This window comes from Pipra filicauda, unplaced genomic scaffold, assembly GCF_003945595.2.
Source record: "Pipra filicauda isolate LSUMZ 115617 unplaced genomic scaffold, ASM394559v2 scaffold351_size757598_pilon, whole genome shotgun sequence".
Lineage (NCBI taxonomy): Eukaryota > Metazoa > Chordata > Aves > Passeriformes > Pipridae > Pipra > Pipra filicauda.
Window position 1 is genome coordinate 614904 of NW_024104478.1, and position 25740 is coordinate 640643.

The following is a 25740-nucleotide window of genomic DNA, read 5'->3' on the forward strand; positions in this document are numbered from 1 at the left end:
GTTACTGAGATGTGGTAAACTGATCATTTTATTTAGTTAACTGAAGAGTATTGCCAGCCTCAAGAAACGACTTGTATGTCTTAATTTTCCTCTGGCAAAAGCTTTATGCAAGGTATTGAAGATCATTTGAGCATGAACTTTGTTTAACTAATAGTGAAAATAAATTCCACAGTTAGTTCTCCATTAATAATGTTTAAACAGTTGAATCAAAGTTAGTTTGAATGACCTAACTGGTCCCATTTGGTTTAGTTTGAGGGAGAAGAAGTGAGGAATCCAGATGGAAAGCAAAGAAGCCAGGAGCAACTTCATCAGTTTACAGCTGGAGTTATCCTCAGAGGCAGTAGTTGCCTGCATTAACATCAGTTTCTGGAGGAGTGAAAAAACAACCCAAAACGAAGTCAAACCTCATAACCTAACAACAACCCTCCCCTTCACCTGACCACCAGTAGAACTCTGAGTTCAGATTTCTGTTATTAGAATTGTTTACCCAAACCCATGTTGAGCAATGTCTGAGCACACAACGTGTACATTTCACTGCAAGTTTACTGTAAAGTGTGCAGTGTGAACCATTATTTTAATATATTACAATTCATATGCTTGCACTTCTGTGGTTAGGGTAGAGCTTACTTGTAAATCAGCAGAAGAATTTTGAAAACTGAGTTCACGACATGCTGTTATTTTAATGGTCTCATAAGTAGCATTTAAAATTAAAAATATTTTTCAAAATGGCACATTTTGACAGAGTGACATCCAAAGCAGGGCGTGGACTGACTTAATATTCTACCAGACAGCTGCTATCAATAGCACTTTTGGGATTGAATCTTTTCCTGTTGTTGGCATCATAATATTATAAACAACTAAATTCTGAGATTCAAATTTGAGTCTACTCTGAAAATAAGCTTTTGGAAACCTTAAGGTATTAGTATGGCCTAAGAGTGTGTTCAGAAGGTGATTCATCACACATTTTCTGCATTAGTCTCTAGCAAAATCTCTTAAAGTAGAATGCTCACAGTAAACATGCAGAAGTAAATACAACTACCTTACTTCTAGATGAATCATGAATGCTGTTGTGTGAGTAGTTCAAGGTTTAAAAGGTAAAATGCCATTTTTATTCTGTTAACAGTGGGGTATTTTTCAGTGAGCATGGAACCAACACATGTTTGCATCACTCAGCAGTGCAAAGAAGAAATCTTGACACCACCAAAAGTCAGGAGCTGTGTTCTTGTGATTAGCAGAGTCAGAGGCTGCATGCTGTACACCTTATTCAAGCACATGTGACTGCTGAACTTTAAGTTACCACATCTGAATGGCACCAGTAGCTTGGCAAGCTTTGATACTAAGAATTTATTGTTGATCATGATCTAATCTCTACAATGACCATTTTTTCTTTATTTGACATTCATGACACTAGAGAGCCATTTTTTTTTTTTAGATTGAGAAGCAAAACATTAACCCATCCAGCTTGTAGAGAATTTCAAATGAATTTACTGATCTTAGTATTGCTTATGGGTTAGTCCAGTTTATTTATGCTGCAGTGGGAGACTTTGGACTTGTCTTCCCATTTGTAAATTACTAGTCCCTCAGTAGTTCAGTGTTGTACTTAGACCTATCTATTGAATTTTCATCTAAAGTACTTCGGTGTTCATGTTAAACTGGTATTAACTAGACTGATAATAACAGTGGATCTAATAGAAAGGAATAATTTGAAGGAATCTGATGTGGAAGAAGGTAACTACCACGTTCAGCAGATGTACTTAACTATAAATGCTACTTTAGTGCATAACTGTTCTTCGCCAGGAAAGGTTTTACTTAGATTCTCGAACACTGAGTAGAAAACCAGTGTCTCTTGTTATTTGGAAAAACTGCTATATGACTTATAGTTCTCAGAATAATATCTAGTTTTGGAGTAACTTGTAGTAGCTGAGGAGTATCAGCACTGCATTTCAGAAGTGGTTGTAAATGATCTACCTGGTAATGTAGCTAGCTAACATCCTTTAAAATGAAAGATACATTTGTAGAGTGGTAGATTGTGAAATAATCTCTCTTAGAGCTACCACTGAATAGAAAAAATAGAAGCAAGAGGAGGAGGATTATTCCGGAACATTTATTATTTTCTTAAAAGAATAAACTTGAAAGGCCTGGTTTTTGTTTGCATTCAATATGTTTCACATGTTGTAAATCAAAAATGTTGTCATTCTCTGCTTGAGTCAGATCACTTGCAGTGAAAATCTGCATCCAAAAATCTTTACAGCTGCTTCCAGGTAATGTTCACTACACAGAAAAAACCTATGGCATGTGTGTTTATGTACTGGCACAAATGTTTGTTATCTACAACTATTCTCTATTTGTATTGTCAGATACGGCTTTATGTATTGGATTCGTGCTTTGTAAACATTGTAGAAGTAGTGAGTAGCTGTTGAGTTCATTGCTTAGAAAAGATCTTATGTGAGACAATATTCTGGAATATTTCAGATTTATAGCTCCATGGATTAATACTTCATATAATTTATCTTCTTATCATATAATGCTTTTCTTCAGTTTGTCTTGTGCTGAAAGGCAGCTTAGTTTAAAAGTCTTTCCTTTCAGGTTTCTCTTTGAAGCAGTTTGTTTATTTCTGGTGCAAGGTGCCTGTAAAGGATGTTCCTGTGGTTATGACAGACAGAACCATTTTGTATGTAACCTTAACTTGCACAAATGACAGGGTCACAAGAGAGTATAAGCTTATTTTCAAAGGTACAATAAACAAGATCTGGGGATATTTGGTAACTGTTTTGTAATCTTTTTAGTTTCATAAGCCTTTCTTGACCCTCTTTAAGACTTGGTCACAAGCTTCTTTTGGTATTTTAGACATATTTCACACTTCAACAAATCTCTTAATACTTTCTCTGTGGTAATGAAAAGAGCTAGAAATGTTAAGTGTTATTTTGATGTAAATGGTTTCTGGTAACTTACAAAACCACAAAGTCATAGTTGCTTCTAGATTCTCTACATAAACAAAACACTTAAGGTAAAAATTACTTGTACTGTTACAGAACCTCTCTCATCACACAGTAGGTATAGAATGAACCAGTTAACTTTGCTGGTTACTGTTCATACAAAAGCACTCAAAAGACTGAAGCCAAAATTCAGAACAACAAACCTGGATGTTGCCAAACAACTACACTTATCTTTCCCAATAACTGGATGGGTTTTTTTTATAGAGTTTAGTTGGGGATTTGTTTTTTTTACTTTGCTAAGGTTGCAGTTCCACTTTCAGCACTTTCCGTAACTGTAACAGAAAGCTAATGAAACTGATGATGGCTTTCAGAAATGACTGCATGTTCTAGAATATTCATACTTCTGTCCAATAATTTTTAGAAACATTTTAATCTTATTCCAAGCTTTCGTACCTTTGATGAACCAAAACACTGTGCAAAGTCTATATGGCAGATAATACTGATGTTGAAATTGTCCGGTTTGACAGGAAAAGTTTGACTGACTTCCTGGGAAAAGGAAATCTCTGAAAGATCTTTTATCAGTAACAGAAATGAAAATGTGGAATTGGAGCTTGAACAAGTTTATTCCATCTTTATACTATGTTCATTGGCCTTTAGTGTCAAAAACTATTAACACTTTTTTTTCTCCCCTCTCTCCCTCCCACTCAGGGAGGCAATAATGCAGGGCATACTGTTGTTGTGGATGCTGTGGAGTATGACTTTCACCTTCTGCCAAGTGGGATCATCAATCCAAGAGTCACTGCATTCATTGGTAAGTGAACATCTCTAAAAGATAGAGTACTGTAGTTACAGTCTTCTGACATTAAAATAATGTATTTGAGGCCGTAGAGGATAAGGATTCTTTTTCTTCAGTTTTTCATAGGCTTGCACTGTTCCGCTATCATCCTAATGCTGCCCTAACTCATTTGTGAAGTTTGGATTACAGAAGTTTCCTGTATTGTCTTAGATAGTTCGTCTTTGTTCTTATCTATCGATACAAACAGCTAGCTGCCCAGGATATCTTCATTCTCCCATTCCCTCTTATTTTCTCTACCAGTTATTTATTTTATTCTCCCATTACCTCCTCTCTGTTTAAATCTTTAGGCCTGCTAAGGACCTACTGGTACTTTTTGAAACATAGATCTTTCCTCTTTTTTCCATTGAATTGTGAAATGAATGTTGACTCCAAAAGACTTCCCCACTGTAGAGTTCTTACCAAGAAGTCCTCTCAGGAGAGTACATTAGAACTTTAGGGCAGTGGCAGTACTAGGTGATGTCAGGATCTGTTTTCTTCATCAAAGGGGATTTAGACTGTTCAGTCTGTTGTCCCTACAAAACTACTTACTCCCCTCCTTGTCTTGGAATCCTGTTTCCAATCCTACATGTGTGTTTTTTTTTTTTCCTTTGGATTGCTTGTATGACCAACCTTAATAATGCTACATGACCCATACAATTTCCTTCTAAAAATGAATATAAATATAAAATGTGTACACAGCATTATAACTGTATATGTGCTTGAGTGCTGTTTCACTAAGAAGGTGGGTCTCTGGGTCACTAAAGGCTATGACCTCACAACACTTTCATCTTGCTTTTCTGATATCCAGGACTCCTGTCCCTTACACAGTGTACTTGTCCAAATCAGGACTCTGTTGCCATGCTCTTCCTGTCCCTTCTTCCTACACCTCATTGCTTTGAGATTGTAGTCTTGCCTCTCAGCTTGGTACGTGTGTCAAGAGCAAATGGTCATTGACAGTACTGACAGTTTGCTAAACAGCAGCTCCAGAGTCTGTCACAAGTTACTCAATTCATAAACAGTCCAGGTGTAGTGACCATATACTCTCAGTCATCCCTAACTCTGTACTTGATGGGATTTGGTGGTTTATTGCCTCTTTTCAGCTGTTATATTGTGACTTGCTAATAGGATAGTTTTGGATCAACTTGCCCTTCCTAATACTTCTATAGAAACTGAGTCAATGGGCATGGGAATAGATTCCTGCTGATGAAGGGGAGTTTGGGATGTTAACTGTTTCTAGTTTTGAGGGCTGAGGCAGATAGTACTTCTGTTCTTTTTCGATATGTTACTGTGTTATGTGTCTTAAGGAGATTATTGCTTAAAAACAGTAAAAAAGGATGTGTTTACAGTCTCTTTTTGGGGAAAAAAAAACAACTTAGGATTCCAGTGAAAGAGCTTATAGGTTCAAAAAATGGCAATGGCAAAATAATTGGAGTATTATAATAAAGTATTCTCATTGATTAGGACTGCACCACGAAGGTTATAGTGAAGAAGTCTTAAAATACTTTGTATTTTGATGCTTAGAATGCTTTTGTCTTTGTGAAATTAGGTGATATGCAAATAGTTTTGAAGGGCAGGTGCCTTTTTTACCTAGATGTTATACTGGTAGCTTTCGATCTACTGAGCTTGCCATGATCTTTAAATGGTTCAGTTTTGCCTTATGGGAATGCTCCTCCTTAGGCACTCAGTGATGCCCGTTAATTGTATGAGCCAGTGGTCTTTTTCTGAGCAATGTGATGGCTATAGGAAGGTGAGCTTGCTTTCGACAGATCTTTTTCCTCTGTTATTTTTGCTAGTCTGTTAACAACTCCAAATCTATATACAGAGTATCTCGCCTCTGTTGCAGAACGAACACAGCCTGAGGGGATGCTGGTGTTTATGATGATCATAGAAATGTGCTAAGCTTTTAAAAAACAATAGAGTTATTACAGTGAAGTATAAAGCAGGAAGTTAATTTTAGATAAGAGGAAGAGGAAGTTGCATTTCAGACTGTCCCACGATTTTGTTACTATTCTCCTTTAAATTGAAAGTTTAGTTGAGTTTATTAAAAAGATTCAATGCCTATAGAAAGGAGTAAATCTGTCTTCTAGACAAATTCCTAAGAAAAAAAATTGTATTATCTTGAAAGTTTAAAAACTTAAGTAAAACACTCTGCACACAAAACATGAAGTGTCTTTAGCTGTTTGAAATATTTTTCCCATCCTCAACAATGCATTAAATTAATGTAATGTAATGGTTTTCTTCAGGAAATGGCGTTGTAATTCATTTGCCAGGACTCTTTGAAGAAGCTGAAAAAAACTTGAAGAAAGGAAAAGGTGAGAAAATTTTAAGATACTACCTTTAAAATAGTTTGTGGGGCATTCTTCAAAAAATTTAGATGGAGGATGCCTCTGTTGAGGTTATATACAATGTATTTTTCCATAACTCCCTTTAGCTGCTGCATACTGACAGGAGTCTTGCTAGAAGTTTCATGGCCCTCATGGGAAGACAGATAAAAGAAGTCTCTGCACAGTTTCAGAATATATTCTAAATACAAATTATCTTCAGACATTTTTCTTTGCTTAAAAAAGTGAATTTAAGAAGTGAAACAACTTCTTTAAGTGTGTTAATCTGTTCATAGTTGTTTTATCTCTTACAATATTGGCGTACACTTTGACCTTGTTAATGTAAACAAGTGTTGTGGTAATCACTTCTTGATTCAGAACTCAGTTTTTGGATACTTTGTGTTATGTCTATTGCTATGCTTGGCAGCAGTCTACTGTAAGTGAGGTAAAGCAGTGGTCTAGATTATTCAAAATCAAAAAAGCTACTAATTGTTTGCTAGAATTGAGGAATTAGTAGAATAGCTTGAATTCTTCTTCAGAATAAGCCTGATTTTCTCAGCTTTATAGGTTGATGCCAAGTTTTAATTACTGAAATTACTTTTTTTTTTCACTCTGCAATGTGATTGCTCAGTCTTTAAATAGATTGACTGAAGACTAAACATGAAAAGCATTTACACTTTATACATCAGAAGACAAAAACGCTATACAAAACATAATTTGAACTATTTAATTTTGTCTTTTAAGGGCTAGAAGGCTGGGAGAAAAGACTAATAATTTCTGACAGGGCTCATATTGGTAAGTTCCTGTTTGAGGTTTGGTTTTCTGTTGATTTTTTTTTTAATTAATCTCTGGTTTCTCTGAACTTTCTGTGGCAGTAAAAGTGTGACCATTTTTAGCCATCTCTTTACACAGGTCTGCACTTTTCTTTGGATTAAGTCTCTGTGGGCTACTTTGGTTTATTGAAGGTCCTAAAAAAAACTGTTCCTCACTCAGGACCCTCCCAGTTTTATATTCTAGTGACTCTTTAATCCTATTCCATAAGCATCACCTAGTCAGGAAAGCAGGTTCACTTTGTAAGTCAAAGATTAGAAGCATAGAGTAGTCAAAAAGCATTCAGAAGTGAATTGACTGAAGGATTCATTTACCCTTTTGGTGCAAATACAGTGTTGCTTACAGCAGCTTTTTTTTATTGGGAAACCACATGACCAGGTTTCAAACCAGTGATCTCCCTACCAAGGAAATTGCCACATGCTTCTGAAAAGAGATTTTATGGTAAGGGCTCTGTAGGGATGGAGAGAATGACTGCCTTCCTCACAGGGAGCTCATCAGCCGAGCACTGATTCCAGGCTATGCTCCAGACAGCACTGCAGTTCAGAGCCTGAACTGCAGTAAAATAGTGTTTAGAGTCCAGTCCACTAATGCAGAGCTTCAGAGACTCTTCCTGTACCACTCCTAACACATCTTTATTATGTGGATTTATCCTTTAAATTAGTTCTTTGGATATTATAACATTATTGCTGCTCTGGTAGTCGTTTTCTGAAGATACAAACTGTTGAGGACTGTATGAGATAAAAGCTTATAACACCGAAAAAAGGTTTTGCTTTTGGTTTTGCTTTCTTTTTTGTGTTGTTTTGTGTTGTTTTCTTAAACAATGCTGGAGTAGCTTAGTGAGTGAACATGTTATTTCACAATAAATGTTTTTACTTTGGAGTAACTAATAAGTTTGGAATAGTTAGTAACTGTATCTAAGTTACCAATATCTTTTCTGATAGTAGAATCACTGTAGGTGAATTACTTGGAACTTGCTTGATTATTAGAAAAACTTTTCTGTGGTGATTATATTACAATGGCAATACTGGGAAGTTTTTATCTCTAAACAAATTGTGAGTAAAAAGGATTAGTAACTGACTGTCACTCATAATCATTCAGCCTCTTAACAGAAATGAACTTTCAGAATGCCTCTGTTTGGAAAGTTTTGATGGCAATCTGAAGATCTGTTGTCATGATAAAAATGTCTTCTCTAAAAGGGCTGTTGTTGATCTGTGAATAATTAGTTTATAACAAAGGATCAACCAAAGATAGGTTCAAGCTGCTGGGCATAACATAATCCTTTACAATACGGGAATGTGTGGAAATAAACACAAAAGCAAATTAATAAGGCAAACAGGAAAACCACACTTGCAGAGAGACTAGAGTACTTATTAAATGAATCTGTTTCTTGTAAGTTTTCAGTTTTTCCTGTGTAATGTGTACATTCGTTTTTAACTTTCAGGAGGGATAGCACTTAAGAAAACTAAGCTGGCTTCTGTTCGTCTGTCTACTGTGCACAGATATTTGTATTTGACATGAGTCTTGTAAGATTTGGGATTTTGATTGGGGTTTTTTTGGCTTTTATGGTAGGCAAAGACTTGATGCAAGAGATACTTTTCATAATCTTTGTAATTAATAACAATGTAATGCATTAAAAAAAATCGGGTCTTATGAAGATGACCTCTGTTATCATAACAGATGTTGGTGGGAGCTTTTGTTATTTCCAGATGTGTTTTAATTGATGTTGTCTAAAACATAAAAATAAAATGGTTTAAGAAGTCTTTAGAATAAGTGAGAATGTTCACCTTAAGTTCCCACCTAAATTTCAGCAGTATGACCTTTTTTTACTGCAATCTGTTTCCAGGATTTTTTTCTACTGCATGTTTTTTTTAATCCATATAATTTTTTGGGCTACTACAAAGCAGAAATGGCTTAGTTATTCTGTGGGATGTGTCTACTCAGTCTGCAAGTATTCTACAAAATAAACACTTTAAAGAAAGTATCTGAAAATCCTTAGAACTCTTCCATGTGAAAAAATGTAACTTGTAAAAGAGGAGAAAAAAACTCTTCTCATTTTATTTGCCTCTCTTCATTGTGTATATTATTTTTCCACATTGATAAAAAAATAGGCTGGAGTTGATTTGAAGAAATCAATAATGATATAGTAATTTGTTTCACACAAACTTTCAACTTACTTATTTTCTTAGTGTTTGATTTCCACCAAGCTGCTGATGGCATCCAAGAACAACAGAGGCAGGAACAAGCAGGAAAGAAGTAGGTAGTTTTATTTTGTCAAATGTGGGATGACTTTGTGCAAACATGACTTAATGCATTGAATATCTGTTATTGTTTGAGTTAAAAAAATATTCATTATCCATATAACTCTTCAGTGTGGAAAATGCAGGGATCATTTCTTACACTTTTGTCTTCCAGGGGCTAGTGAAAGATTATATTCTTAATTAAAGAGTTTTATCTTGATATTTTGTCTTATGAAAAATTTCCTAATTCTTAATTTGCTTTATAAAAAGAGTTCCCGCTTCCAAATGTTTTGTTTACTGGAGGTATTAGATTCTATAAAAATATATTTCTTGTTATGAAGATTCAAGGACACTTCTGTCATCTCCAAATAACTGAAAGGTCTCTCGTATAACTAATTTAGTATCTCACAATGCTTTATTGTTAGAAGTGCAAGTAAATGTTCACATTGTCTACTATAGGCTGCTACTGACTTTCTGAAGCTTTTGAAGTTTTCAGAAACTATCTGCTATGTTTTTAACTTGTGCTTTCTAAGTAGCTCACAAGTTCTTGGGGTTGGGGAAAAAGCTGGCAGAATTAACAGTGACCTGTCTACAGCTGGAAAGTAATGGTAGCACTATAAACTTCTCAGATACCTGTGAACTTAGACAAACTTGCAAAAAGAGATATTGTGTGGATGAAAAGTAGTTCCAACATCCTTACCTGTAAAAGGTATCATCTAAACGATAACCTTTAAGAGAGTGTCTGGTTTCAGTGTATCTTACTTCACACAGGCTGCTATTGAGTGATAATTGTCAGTTATTTTTACACTGGGTCATTTTCACACTTGACTTTGCTGTACCAGCTGTCTCCTTACCTGTTATTTTAGGAATTAAAAAGCAAACAGGAAGAACACACACACACACACATATATATGTATATGGAAGAATATACTTTTTTTAATGAGTCAGTATGTCTGTATCAGCTATTCTTGAATATTGATGGAGTGAAAGCCAAAATTGCTGTATGACAATATTTGCAATGAAAAATACTGTCAGTCAATGAGCTACTTGAGAGAAGGCACTACTTTGTTAGTTAGTGTTAGTGATTGTCAAGGAAAGCCCAATTAGGTTTTTCTTTAAAGAAACCCGGGAAAAAAAACCTGCATTCAAAGCTAAAAAACTCAAGTCAATCTTAAAAATTCTGTATTTCTTCTTTCTGTGAAGTTCTTCTGCAACAATCATACAGTTTTCAAACTTGTTAAAACTACTCTCTATTTCCTCCTAAATGTTAAGGTTGTCTATGTGACTGTAGTGGAGAGAGTAGTACTGCAGGCTGGCTAAGAACAGGCTATCATGGATTATCAAAACATTGTCTCCTGTTTGTTGGGGGTGAGGAATTGAAATAGCCTGCTGTTATGTCTTAATGTGGATTTGACTACATAGCATATCTGGTGTTTAAATTCTTTTGTGTCTAACACTTTGAACATTGTAAGAGGTAAGTTTATTTTTTTATTTTAACTGAATGCTTTTACCTGTTCAGATGTAGCTCAAAACCATTCACAAGTAAGGCTCATGTAGTTTTCCCTGCAGAAAGGTTATAGAAAAGGTAATATAATACAGTATCTTCTGCTTATACAATTGTTATGACTTCTGTAAATACAGTCTTCTGACAACTTAACTTTTTTATTAATTGATATGTCTTAATGAAACAAAATAAATGGAAACTACTCCTCCTTAAAAAGATTCTCTGTGGAGGGTATGAGTTGGGGTAGAGGCTAGAGTTAGTTATTTAATCCACAATATCCTGGTCTGGTTAAATGATACTGTGTGATGCAAAGCTGATTAGAATGTCTGGTTTTTTGGACTGGAGGTAAACATCACTCCCTGAGAATACTTGGTTTTGAGTCTAGTTAGAAGAATTACGGGTATTTTTTACAAAATTATTGTGTTGAATGTAATACAAACTCCTAAGGACCTAACTAAAATGAATAATGAGCTGTATTTCTGTTCACTCACATATCAATTGATACTTTTTTAACATAAAATCTAGATGTGACCTGTGCCTCCTACTTGAAATGGAGACCCTCTTGAACTGAGGCATGGTACCTTCAAGGCAGTTGGAAGAAATATGGGCCACTCTGTGTATGCAGAATTTATAATGGAAGAAAATAAGGTTGTGTGTCTGGTCAGAAAAAACAAACCAAAATAGTTAAAACTCAGTGTAAAACTAAGCTTAGCAATATACAGCAGATTTCTGAAAGTGCTGCAGCCATTGCACTTCTTATTAAGTTCCTTAATCTATTGAGAGTGATGGGGAAGATATTTGATAATCTACCTGTGACAAGTGCAGGTTGGCTCCATTTTGATAGCTGTCTAGCAAGACTCTGGCAGAATACACTTTCTGAACTAGTTGTACTTCTCTCACAGTAAAGTCAGTGCAAGCAAGTTATATATTATGATATCACTGACTTAACCTGAAAAAGGGTTTTCAGGCAGAGCGGGCAGGTAAGGAGGAGAAGGAATTCAGGTTTTCAGAATCAGCTACAGTGGAAAATCCATTCCTAAACCCTTAACATATACATCATTTAGAGTATCATTGCCACTCTTGGATGCTTGGCAGTGCTTTCTGTTTTCCTGGCTCCAACTCATGTATTTAGAATTAAGTGAAATATTTCTTATATACAGACTTGAAATCCGTACTAGTTTTGCTGTTGCTTTATGGAGAACTTCTTTAGGTCTTCAGGACAGTGTTTTAGAAGGTGTTTAATTAGTTTCAGTTCTTAGTACTGAAGGATGTTTTCTTTGCATTTGGTTCTTTAAGTATAAAAGTTGGGAATCGTGTACAAATAAATATTTAAGAATTCACTGAAATATGAGAAGATATTGGTTTAAAACCAGAAGTATGTGTAAGATTAACATATTTGTGTGTATAAACAGTGATATTCTGCAACTAGATCGCATACTGGAAGTATCTTGTTTTAAATGCTTAAAACAAGGTTAAATGCTCACAATTAACAGCATTTTATTTAATGCTAAGGATGTATTGCCTTTCAGGAAAAACCTTAGTTTTATATCAAGAATAACTCCTGTTATTATCTTTTGCAAGTTTGGGAACTACCAAAAAAGGAATTGGTCCAGTATATTCTTCAAAGGCAGCTCGAAGTGGACTCAGGATGTGTGATCTTGTTTCTGATTTTGATGAATTTTCTGAGAGGTAACTTCTGTATTTTAATACACAGTTGTAAGCCTAGTTTTCAGTTTCTGGGTAGTACCCTGTGTAAGCAATTACATCGGGTTCCTCCTAATTTTATTTTTAAATTAAAATTATTTTTAAATATAAAAATAACTTTATAATTTTATTAAATAATATAGTCAATTATTGGCATAATTTATTATTTAAAATTGTTAAATTACCAAATTATTGCAGATATGTAACCAGTAAAACCTAAGGTTGTGGGGGGTTAAGGCGGAAAACAAACAAACAAAAACTTAAATGCAGCATTTTTGCCTTCCAGGTTCAAAGTGTTAGCCAATCAGTACAAAGCAATATATCCTACCTTAAAGATAGATATTGAAGGGGAATTGGAAAAGCTCAAGGTAAGCCTGCTTCTGTTTCTTGAGTTATGTGATCACTGTGTGCAGCTACTGATGCGTAAATCCCTTGGTGACTGATGCTTGCGCTTGTGTGAGGAGTTAAAACAGAATACATATCATGGAAAATCGTTATTTATCCATTTTGAAGAGTCTGCTATCCTTAAGGACACTTTTTACCCCACTTAATGCAACATTTCAATACTTGGTTTCAAGAGAAATATTGTAAATTTTAAGAAAAAGGCTTGCATACGGAGAACGATTTTTTACCTAATTCCCCTGGCTCAAACATACTGTCTAGGATTAAAAAACCCAGAATTGTAGTTGGGAAAGTATGTTTCATTGTAAAGCAGAATATTAATTCCTTGTGTCAGAAACTTAAAAACTGAAGTAAATTGTTATTCTAAGTAACAAGCCTTAAGAAAAGAAAAACAACCTATGTCTAGCAACATAAAAAAAGTAAGTTGATAGCAGCAAAACTAATGAAGCATGATTATCAGCAAACTAGTCTTGTGGTTAATTACAGTTTCTGATTTGGTGTTTTCCTTGCAATTGGGACAGTTGAGAGATTTCTCACTACTGTTAACTTCTTTTTGCACTCATCCAAGTTCTTATTTGAAAAAAATGTAAAGTGTCTTACCCTTACACTCAGCCTTTTTGTTAATAATTTTTGTAGAAACTTAACTATATGAGATTTTTTTTTTTTACCTTTAGAAAACTTAAACCAAATGTGACACATTGTTTAAAACATTGAGGTATGTGTGGAACAGGGAGTTATTACGCGTTTAATTTTTTCAGAAAATCAGGCTGAAGAAATCATCCTTCTTGTACCCTTAGTTGGCACTAAACTCATTTCTACAGCTCTAGAATAGAATATATGGGAATTCTTAGCACTTCTGTTTTTCTTACTTAAATAATGCCTGTTGCACATGTTGAGTTGTAGTATTTTTATCAATATGTAGACCTAGAAACCTGTTAGTTGAGTACTTCATAATGCTTTATAGTTTACTTAATACACGTTAGGATTACAGAATATCTAAAACTCATTGTTAGGGTGGAAACACAACATGTATTTGTAGCTTGAGGAAAATTACTTGTGCTATGCTAATACACTTCATTCAGTTCTGAAAGACAAAGTGTTATATTTCATGTGAAGTAAATTGTTGGAATGAGAACTTCCATGTGTCTAATCAGGAAAAAGACTGTGTACCAAGTGATAACCTGAAAATTACTGCATTGCATCCAGCTGTTCAGTGGCATTCAAGCATTTGACCCTTAATTCCAATATGTAACTTTTTTCTTTTACTTACGAATTACAATTTACAATTGTGTGCATTTGTTGGCTTCAGACGGCCAGAAGTGAAATTCCCTGGTTTTTGGGGAGAATTCTGAACACTCGGAAATGAAATACCAAACACAGTAAAGTATAGTGATGAATCATGCTTGAATATTTCTAAAGTATTCTAGAAGTTTGGATTTTATTTCTCTGCTCCCCTTCCCACCCTTTTTTTCTTTCTTTCCTCCTATGAAGAGCGTACATGTCCATTGTGTAAATCTGAGTCTCATGTTCTTCCTTCCCTTGTTCACATATTATGTCATATTTAGATTTCTTTGTTTGCTTTTCCTTTTCAGAAGGAATATGAGCATTGTTATGAGGGAACAATAGCAATTCTACTCTAGCTGTCTTTATCATAATGAAATTATACTATACAATAGTCTTTTGTATTATTCAGGGCTACATGGAAAAAGTAAAACCAATGGTAAGGGATGGTGTTTATTTCATGTATGAGGCTTTACATGGACCACCAAAGAAGATCTTAGTAGAAGGTGCAAATGCAGCACTGCTGGACATAGATTTTGGTAGGTATGACCTTTCTGAGACACATGTTGCTATACACTTATGTTGTGAAAGAAAAACACTAAATATAAACTCTCGTGTGCTTAGCTGCTTTTATGGCAGAAGTGTTTTATATTTTGGAAGAACAGTGCTCTGTATGACTAGCAAATAATAAGGGATGGATGAGTGGGTGTGTTAATTAAAATATTTCAGAAAGCTTTAGACTCTCCCAAAAGTAATTATTTGAATAACAGTAAAGATCAGGTGGCTTTTCTTAGAGTGTACCTATTACTTCAGTGTCTGTAATAACTCACAATTGTATACATCTGTGGAAAACACTTGAGAATAGCCATGGAGAACTTTAAGAGGCAAAGTGTATACGCACAGTACTTCTTGACTTTTGGAAAATCAGCTTGCCTTTTTTTTTAAAGTCTTTATATAACACTTAGTTTTCCACTGTTTCACAATGTCAGGAAAGGTGTCAATAACTGCTAATGAGGCAAGAGTGAAAAGGTTATCCCAATCAATTTGATATTAAAAATGGTGCAGTTTTTCTTAAAACACTGTGATTTTGCTAATAAAATTAGAAGCTTCTAGATAGAAGCAACTTCTTATTTTTTATGACATGATTTTGTTTGGTTGTCATTATATTGTAAGAACAGGTAGTTTATTATACCTGTGTGTGTGTATATATATATATATATCTCATAGCCTCTATGATTGACCTCCTGCATTTTGTCACATTTTTCTTCAATCTCACTAGCCTTGTAACTGTATAATTTTTATTGTTAGAAAGATGCTAAAGCCTGAAATTGAAGCCTGTAAGGAGTGCTGTCAAACAAATATAAAGCTGACGTGCACTCTGCTTTCAGCTGACAGGAGTTCTGACACTGGGCATTTTCAAACATACTGAATTTGAAAGCCTCTTCCTTTAAGAGGAAAAGATATGTGTTAGACTAGTCACTCGAAGTGTAAGCGCACCAGGTTTTCCGATGATTATCTGCATATTAGGACACATCCTTTTTTAACAAGTAAAAAAAACAAAGAGGAAAGAGTTCTTCAAATATGCTTGTCACAGGGAAATCTTTGATGCAAAACTGAGGTATTTACAGAAAACTCCAGGCGGTTGTTTTTTGTAAGTGGTGAGGATTTTGGATTTCATATAAATAGGAGATGCAGATAATCTGAAACTCATCAGGTATGTCTGTGATATATACAGAGTTGCTTGGGTCACTTAGATTTATTTTTTTTCCGTGCCTGTGCCGTGAGACCCACGCACAGAATATCTGCTTTCCTTAGGTAGACACCATCAGTAGATTGGACACTTGGGGGTTTACAGTAGACGAGCCGTAGCCAAAAGGTTTGACAATGCCAAATTTGATCATTAAGCATTCTGAATGAGGCTTTTTCTGTGCCTGGTTGCATAAAACTCTTAATCCTGAAGTGAGTTTTATGAATGTGTGTCTGTTGTCAGTGAAGTTGGTAAATGCCCAGCCTTGCAGTCCATCACACTTTCCTGGAGCCTGTAATGAAGCTCACGTGTGCATTTGTCTGGGGATATGTGGTCTCCTGTTTTAAACACTGAGTGAGGATAAACCAATGTAAATATATTAGGCTGGGAGGTAAAAGTGAGTAAGAATTGTCTCATTGACTCTGTTTTTGACCTCTCCTTGCTATATTTACCTGTCAGTAAAGAAGACCTCAACTACTTTGTGTTCTAAGAAGGATGAAGACTAATGCTTGCAAACTGCTGTTACATATCACCTGGGTTTTTCTCTTGAGCCCGTAAGCCTGGGTTTTTCTCTTGAGCAATTTGAGTTAAGCAAAAGAAGGTAGAGATACCTGAAGCTAATCTGCAAAATGGTCACTGAACCAGCCTCTGAAGGATTTTGACCTTTTAAAGTTGTCTGTAGTGCTGAAAGAACTCTGTTGCTTTCAGTTCCTTTTATCTTGGTTGTTCCCCTCTTACCCATCTCTGACTCGTATCAGAAGACAAAAAAAAAGTCTGATGCTTGAGGTAGAAGTTTCTTGATTATGTGCAGTTATTATGAGACTGAAGTATTTGTTCACAATTCAGCTAAGGAGTGTCATGCTCTGTTTCATTTCCCATGACTTTAAAAAAAAAAAAGAAAAGGTATAAACCTAAGGATTTTGAGATGTTTAACTCTTATCTTTGTAGTCCAGGCTGCATTTTAAATGAGGGATGACTATTTAACTAGAAACAAACTTTTACCACTAATTAACTAGACTACCTTCCAGGAGTCTTCTGTTTTAAATGATTTTTTTTTCATTTGATTATGGAAGCAAAGTTGTTCTTGCCAGAACTCTGCATTTTATTGCACTTTCTTATCCTTATAGTGTGCTGACCAGTATGTAGAGATTGTATTTTATTTTTTCGCCCAATATTAAAAATGGCAAACCTGTATTCTCTAACCTTTTAATACTATTTTCTTAAGTCTCCACTTAAATTTTTGCATTGTTCTGTTGGTGAGTATATCTTATATAAGATAGCAAGGCATGGTTTTCTGGTGTCTTACTCCAATTTTTTACTTGTATGATCATTCAGAATTGTTCTGTAGTCAACTTTCCCCTCTGTACCAGTTGAAATAAGTGGTAAGATTTCTACCTTTTTCAGTAGAGGTGGACACTGTACATACAAATCTAAGAGCTCGTTGAATGTGTTCTTGACTGCAAAATACATTTATTGTGTGTTCTGGTTTTTAGTGTTGTAAAACCTAGGTAAGTGCAATGCAAGTACTATTTATCACCAGGTTAAATCTTTAAAAAAAACCCAACACTTTAAAACCAAGTTTTAATAAGTTTCTAAAACCATTGAGTTTATTTTTTAATAGGCACATATCCTTTTGTGACTTCATCAAACTGCACAGTTGGAGGTGTGTGTACTGGTCTGGGCATGCCACCACAGAATGTTGGGGAAGTGTATGGAGTTGTGAAAGCATATACAACAAGAGTTGGAATTGGTGCCTTTCCTACAGAACAAGATAATGTGAGTATTATAGCCCTACATGTGACCTGTGACTGGATGAAATAACTTGTCTCTTTTATGTTAAATCAGAATTAATGGTTAAATGCAAGTAGATGACTGTGTTTGGATATCTCAGTCTTCTGATTCTATACTGAGCTTACAGGGCTGCCAAATGTGGTTGTAAGTTTCTTAAACCTTTCTATGGAATAGAAGGCTAGAGCAGGAACAAATTTTGAGAAGTTTGTGTAAAAGGCATTCTCTTGGATTAGGAAGAGCGCTCTGTATTTCTGTTTTCATCCCAACAGACAGCACTGTGAAAATTTCTTAAGGTAATTTACTATATATTATAAAATGTTGTTAAGTAATCACCTGCATGATGTGTTGCAAAGCAAAAAAACCAACACACTTATGTGATAGTCTTACTCTTTGTTAGGAAATTGGAGAATTGCTGCAACTGAGAGGTAAAGAGTTTGGTGTTACCACTGGTAGAAAGAGAAGATGTGGCTGGCTGGACCTCGTCTCACTCCGATACGCCTACATGATTAATGGATTTACTGCGTGAGTATTTTTGACAGCTTTGCTGGCAAACTGACATAAAATCATGAAATGCTGCAGATTACTGTAAATTGTACATATGCTAATTAGTAACATTCAGACTGTTAGTATTGATTTGTTGATTGTTAATTTAAAATAAGATGCAGCCAGGTATTTGCAGAGCCAATGTTTGATTATTTTGCTGCCTTCGCTGTAGGACAGGAATATTTGGCAGAGGACAGGAACAGACAGCAACAGGCATCATGAAGTCTCAAATGGATGGTCATAAAGTATATTGGCAACATGCTCATTAAAAATATAAATTATATATTATCATTAGAATTATAACACTTTAAGCTATAGACCAATCACTTCAACCAGAGAATACCTGTTTTTTGATTTTTGCCATTTTCTTGTAGTACTAGATCTAAGGATGCAACAAAAAGGATGTTTAAGGCTTTTTGTTTTATTGTTTTGTTTGGGTGGTGGTTGTTTTTTGGGGATTTTTTTGAAGTCAGACCAAATAGTAGATTAGTGCCACATGAGAGTAATTGCAATTTGCAGAAATCAGTGTTATATTTGATTTTTTTGTTGTTGTTGTTTACAATGTGATAAGATTCATGAGTTGTTGAACTTGTTTAACCAGAGTAATGTTTCTTTGTAGATTGGCACTTACCAAATTGGATATCTTGGATGTATTTCCAGAAATCAAAGTTGGCGTTGCATACAAACTAGATGGTGAAATCATACCTCATTTTCCTGGTAAGATTTCTTGTTTAACAGTTTTAGATTTTGGTGAAATATAATCTGATACTTAAAATGCATTTTACTTGTAAAACTTAGGACAGTAATGTGTTACTTGAGTATCTAACCATTAGTGGCAGGGACATCTGTTACCACACCTGTACCCGCACCCTGAAAACGCCTGTACCAAATACTGTCGGTTGTCTGCTAGAAAGATGCAAAGTGCTATATAAAGCTTCTAAAACAGAAATGTTGTTACTGCTTTATCCCTTTTCTTTTATACAGCCCGAATCACCTTCAAGCTAAATTAGAAGCTTGATTCATACTCTTAAACTCAATTATCTTGTTCCCACTACTGTATTGATCCCCATTTTTAGCAGACCAGGTCTCATTTAAGCATGTTGTGAACCACATGAGAGACATGGTGTTGTTGAAAAGCCACATTTTTCTCTCTGTGTGTTACTTTTGTAACAATTCACTTCCTTAAATGGTTCACAGAGCAGCCAAAAACCCTTTACACCTACGAAGTGGAAAAGAGGGAAAAGGGGTGGAGGAGGAAACGAACAATTAGTTTAGGTGAAAGCAAGTCTATCTTCTAATGTATGACCAAAGTATATCATCTTAGCATGATAGAAACTGTAGCTCCTGAGGGGGACAGTGGTCATTTTAGTGGTCTTTTTTACTTCATCAGTGTACCTGCATGTTAAAATATTAAGCTACCACAAGCCAGTGTTTTTATAGGTAATGCATCTTGTTCAGTTTGCAGTAGTAGAGATACTCCAGAAAAAAGGAAGAACATTAGACAGTACGAAAGACAGGGCTTTTTTATTTTTCTAATGTGTGCATAGATGCCCATTTTCATTCTGATTGGTAACTTGGGTAGAGGCTGGTCACAGGTTACAGTTTTTCATATGATATCATCAACAGAGAACTTTTTGCGGGTGAGATCAACGGTAGTAATTGGATACACAACTCACAGCAGGATTTATGAAGTACAAAGATGTAATTACTTATAAAGGAGTAAATGATGATCTGCCAGTAGTCCTTGAAAATAGCACATACCTGGTAGAGGAATTCATAAGGAATTAAAAAAAAAAATCTTTTGTTTCTCCATGTGCTTGTGGGAATACTCTGATTTGCCTTTCAGTATCTTCAAACAAAAGTGCCAGTTAGTCTGAATGCATGCTGAAAGACGTGTCATGCACTTTTATTCAGGAAATTAGTACTCATCTTGCACTAAACCAGGGAATGCTTTTCTCTTTTTAAGACTCAGATAATCCCAATTGATACCCATATCAAAACATTAAGGACATTTGTATATGCTTTAAATGACCTTTGAACATAATGGAGATTGCGTATTTGAATTGAGAACTACTCAGTAGATGCTTTTCCTGTAGCCCTGTCATCTAACCTGAGGCTATTTGGCCTGTCTTGTGCTCAAGCCAGGAAGACCTTCTCTGGCAGTCCATCATTAAAGATGACATAAGCATGTGGCCCTGTTGTCCAGTACTTTTTTTTTTATTCATTGTGTGTCTCAGAACCAGAATCTGGTTATGTACACCTCCTGAGGAGACAGACTTCGCCCCCTTTGTACGTGCCCAGGTACAGGTAGCTGACCTTTTGGTCTTAGCAGCATAATGTGGCTCATCTGCCTAACTGTGTTTTTCTTTACTGTATGAACAATTAAGAATTCTGGTAGAAATTTAGTAGAAGCTGTTGACATGCTGTCTTCCTTAAAGTGTCAGGAAGGAGTTTGAGCTGAACTTCTGGTAAGCTGGAAGATGCTGTCTCTCACACTGCCTCTGTGTTCCACACCTCTCTTTGCTATACTCCTCAGCATTTGGCAGCATTTTCAGCACATATGCTGCAGGTTACCCCTGCCCCTGGCACAAAAAACAAAAGGTAACTTTCTTCCTACTTTGATTTGCAGACCATTAGACTGTTTCTGATGTCTGCATCTCTGCATGCTGTGTGCTTTTTTTTCTTTTTTTTTCCTTTTTTTTTTTTTTTTTTTTCAAACTTGCCACTGACATTTGAATTTAATTTAGAAGAGATCTAGTCTGGGAATCTCTCACTGGCATACTATTTCTTTCTCCCTCCCCTTCCTACCCTCCCACTCTCTTGGAGATGTTCGTGATTTACCCTTCTTGTGAAATGACTGTCTCTAAATTAGAAGCACACACAGTACCCACCATCTCAGGAAAAGCATGCCATATTTCATATATTGTTCCTCTTTCCACCTGGATCAGAGAATCATACGAGTCTCACTCAGGGGTTTTTTTTAGCTTAACTTTCTGTGGGCATTTCATAATGGCTTCTTGAAAAATAACTTTAAATGTCTTATAAATTTACAGCTGACCTCGGTTGGTATTATTGAGGTTGTAGTCTGTTGCTGTGGAGCTGGCCAGTCATAGGAGTTCATGGAAGAGAGAACTCTCTGGTAGCTCTGAGCTGATCGGTTTAAAAGGAACATGAAAGCTGTGGTCTAGTTTTGCTAAGGCCTCCTATCCAAGTTCAGACATCAGTTGATATCAGCAGAGAGACACACAACCTCTAGCTCAGGAAACTTTGAAAACACAGATCCTTAGAAAATTGGGAGATTATTTTGGAGAAGCTTCTTGCTTGCTTTTTTTTTCCTTGTGCTTTTTCCCTGGGCTTCTGCTGTAGATCAAAGAGCTGGGACACTATTCTAGATGCACCTTTGTCTGATCTATATGACTGTTTTCATGTTCAGTTTCTGGAAGTTGCTGGAGGATCTTTTCTTGCAGTGGTGCCAGGTCCCAAACTCAAGCTATTATTTCTGAGTTGGAAGTAACATCACATCACTCTCCAAATTATATCATTATATTTGGTCTGTCTGTTATCTAATTAAGCTGTTAAGGAATATTCTAGAAACCCTAAAAGACAAATCTGCTTAGTGAAGAGCTGAGAGAAATCTAGATGGTGACTACATCTGTTACTGTTACTACATTGAGCTCAGTTTATGACTTAGATTTACCACACATCTTTTATCACACCTGCTGGAAGACAATTAAAGAATCATTTGAAACATCAAGAAATGTATCCCTTCTTTTTCTTCTCTCTTATGGGGAAGTAAGGAATTGAGATAATATAGATTAATGGAAGATGGTAATCAAAATGAGACCATTCAATTCCAGTTGCTTTCAGCTTTCTCCCTCTAACCTCATCAGAGAGGCTTCAAAGTAAAAATGCCCGTGGACGTGCCAGATGAGGCGTTCAGTCACTTTCCCTTTTCAGAAAGAGAGGTTAGCGACCATCTGCACTGCCTGGAGATTAGTTTGTGGTTTTGCACTTTGAGTATATCTGTTCTGTTTTACAGATCCCCTGGACAGCAGACAACACCTCAGTTGTTACTGCTGGCAGTTAAGAAAGTGCTTACCCTTGGCCTCCCCAACCCAGCATACTTAATGTGCCTGTCTGTCTGTTTGGATTACCACAAGTATTGAGTCAGGATCATTTGCCTTTAACCTGTGAACACCTCAGTCCAAAAATGGTGCATTTCCTCACTGTTTTGAGGACAGTAGAGCAGAGTTTCTTTCTGTCTTACTCAAAATGTGTGGTTCGTAAAGGCTGTCCTTACAACATTGCTGCTGTTGAACTACTGCCTGCACCAGGACAAATTGTTCAATATGCTGAGTCTGAGTTTGTTGGCTACGCACATGCTGGAGGGGATTAGTTATGGCTTTGTATTTGTACCTCTACTGTGCCTCTTGCACCTAAAACCCTCTCCTAGGCTGACTAGATGTCTTTGCAAGAGCAACTTGATGTAAGACAGGGAGCCTACGTAATATTAATTACAGTGCCTCTGGCAGGCCCCTGTCTTTTTTAGGAAGGCAAGAATGAATGCGTGCCGCCTCCCATTTTTTTAATCAACGTATTTTGACCATTTTCAGGCTTAAGGCTTTTTTTTTTTTTGCTGTCCTGCGTCATTCCAAGACTAATGTTCAGATAATTACTGGAGTGATTGAATTCTAGAACAATATGCTTAGCATCTTTTTCAGTACTTGAAATCATCACAGGGTTCAGAGTTAATGGACAACATTGTAGCAAATGAAGGACAAAATGGAATGTGCTTATTGTTTCTCTTCTGAGAAGCAGTTGGAACAGTTATGTTCATACATCCTGTGGGACTCCACACTGGTTGACAAATCCATTGTAGAGTTTTGGGGCAAAGGGTCTGTGGGCATCAGAATTCTGTTAAGTATAAACTACATCCTATGACTATGTTTAGTAAAAGTACACTCCTATGCCATTTTAAAATGTGTTTTAACTGCCTTACAAGCTGGTGCTTAATTTTGCATTCACAATTCCCTCATGAAGGGGGAGCTGGATCTTGGTATTTGTTCAGAAAAAAAATCAACATTTTTGGGAATTATTTTCCCCAAAAAGTTGTTTTCTGAACTGAAAAGATTGTGGTTTAAGCAAAATAAATGCATGTGAGTGAGCACTGGAATTCCTAAAGTCTAAGTCCTGATAGTTATTGGGTTTTTTTCCCTATGCTTATATTAACAAAAAAATGACACCTTCAATGCCTGTATTATCTTATGAGCAAACCTCTGTGTAAGAAAAGAATAAAAAGGGTTATAGTTATGTGTTTCATAATAGAGAATATATAATACGCAGGGACATAACATTTTTGTTTCTGTTTGCTTCTCAGCCAACCAGGAGGTCTTAAATAAAGTAGAGGTTCAGTATGAGACACTCCCAGGATGGGATACAGACATATCAAATGCAAGGGCGTTTGACGAGCTGCCTGTAAATGCACAAAATTATGTTCGCTTTATAGAAATGGAGTTGGGTGTTCCTGGTAAGTAAAACAGATTTTCTTGCTGGTTTGGTTTATTCCTGCTCCATGAAACCTGTCTGGTATTTGTATTAATGAACATGCAAAATACTGAAAACTAGTTTGTAACTGTCATAATTGTGATGTACCTGGTGACACTTGTGATGATGGTTTTACTTCTTTTTATCCATCTATTTTGTTGTTGAACTGAAAATTTTCAGAAGCTTTAATATGCTTCTTTCTTTGGCTTATACTATAGTTCTTGTTCAAATGAGATTTTTTGGTTGTTTTATAACTTGCTTAAGTGTCTTTCCGATTGGTTATCAAAGGAGTTTAATTTTGCTACTTTATGAAGTCAGTGGGACTACTAGTTATTAATTAATGTGATTAATTTTATGTGACAGTAAGAGTTCTAAACTAATAAATTTCTCTAATGCTCCCTAATAAAGATGGTCCTGTGGTTCCAACCAAAGCTGGGAATTAGGAGATGATGCAAATCTTTACTTTTTTAACAGTTTCTATCTGTCTTTTTATCTGGAAAAGCAATTCATTTATTATGGCAGCTTCAAGACTGTACCTGCTTTTCTGAGTTACCAGTGTGTTCTTACTTTGAGAACAACAGACATCGTTATAATTTCTTAATGTACAAATACTATATGCTGTGTTTTTATTCAGACTGTGGTACTTAAGATCTTAAGTGCTTAAGAAGATAAGTGCGCATCTTAAGATACAATCCGCTCTTGCTTTGTATTACTTACAATAAAAGTTTGCTTTTCTCTCCTGCAGTTAAATGGATTGGAGTAGGGAAATCCAGGGAATCAATGATCCAGCTGTTTTAAAGATTTCAGATGCATGGAAGAAAGCACACTCCTCAAAAGACTGCTCATTCTTAAATGCATTAGTAGCCCGCAAAGCAAAGATGTTGGAAAGATAGATTTTTGCATGGAAAGAAATGCTAGAGTTGATACCCCCAAATCAATTGCTACTCCTGAAAGAGACTTTAACATGAACGTGTATCAATTCTTGTTCAACTGCAATTTCCAGGACACTCGTCATTGTTGTTCAAGGTGCCATCAGATTTTTTTTTTCTTTACCAAATACTTACTTCATAATGTAATTCCTGTTTGAAAATCTAAGGTAGCATTGCTTTCATGACTGTTTGTCTTTGTTATCCTCTCTCTGCTTTTGGCGGTGTTACTTCCCTGAAATTTTAGACAGTAAAAATAATGCAGTTTTGCACAGATAGTTTTACATCCTCATTATTTGTATTCCTAAGGCTGTTGTATTCTAAATGACTGCTCTTGTGAGTAATTAAAGAGGGGGAGTCCGATTTTATAATGCTATAAATGCTGTCTAAATTATTGTGTGATCTGTTTTTTAAAAGAAGATGTGATGCCAAGTTGTTAAGAATGTCCAGGTTTTTTTATCTGTATAACACAGAAAACTTACTCTTTGTAACTCACAGAGGATACTCAAGTGTTTACCAGGAAGTGTGCCCAGAAAGTTAGAAAATTGATATTGTAAAAAGTTCATTTGCGATTATTAAAGAACTATTCTGATTTTGAGTTAACTGTTTTATAATGTTACTTTTTTTTTTCTGGCATTTTATTAACTGTGCTTCTCTGCTTCCAAGGCGCAGATCTTAAACTGTTTCCCTAATTAAATGCGGTTATATTTATATTTGGTGAGAAGTCTAACATTTTGGTGGCCTTTTAAATTCCTTTCTTTAGAGTCAATAGAAGATGTTTCTCTGGAGAATTGCCAAAGTGCAGACACTTTGTGATTATAAGTTGAAGATGCTTTAGAAATAACATTTAAAGTATTCCATGTATTTGCTTTAGATGTAGAGTAAATAACAAGTGTTCACCTTAAGATATCTGACATATTTTGGCTTTTTATTGTTGAGTAATGAGAAAGTGTTCTAGAACTATTTAAATTTATAACCATTATTATATATTCCAAAGAATCTGATTTCTTTTTGCAACAACCCAATAGCTGCATATTCCCTTTCCAGATTTCTTGACAATGACTGTTTTTACACATTATACTATGGTATTCGTATGCTTCTTTTCACTTTAAAATAAAACTTACTTTGTTTCCTAAAA

The 25740-nt window shown here is 35.6% G+C and overlaps 1 protein-coding gene across 1 annotated transcript in view; it reads left to right on the forward strand.

Annotated features, from left to right (window-relative positions):
* ADSS2 (adenylosuccinate synthase 2) overlaps positions 1–25740 on the forward strand; it is a 38882-nt gene extending 13142 nt beyond the window's left edge. The window contains exons 2-13 of the mRNA XM_027740993.2: positions 3645–3747; positions 6015–6083; positions 6837–6887; positions 9110–9176; positions 12246–12353; positions 12655–12736; positions 14464–14590; positions 17420–17574; positions 17987–18111; positions 18752–18849; positions 23510–23659; positions 24422–25740. Coding sequence (XP_027596794.1) covers positions 3645–3747; positions 6015–6083; positions 6837–6887; positions 9110–9176; positions 12246–12353; positions 12655–12736; positions 14464–14590; positions 17420–17574; positions 17987–18111; positions 18752–18849; positions 23510–23659; positions 24422–24474 — 1188 coding nt within the window. The 3' untranslated portion in view covers positions 24475–25740. The remainder of the gene's footprint in view (positions 1–3644; positions 3748–6014; positions 6084–6836; positions 6888–9109; positions 9177–12245; positions 12354–12654; positions 12737–14463; positions 14591–17419; positions 17575–17986; positions 18112–18751; positions 18850–23509; positions 23660–24421) is intronic.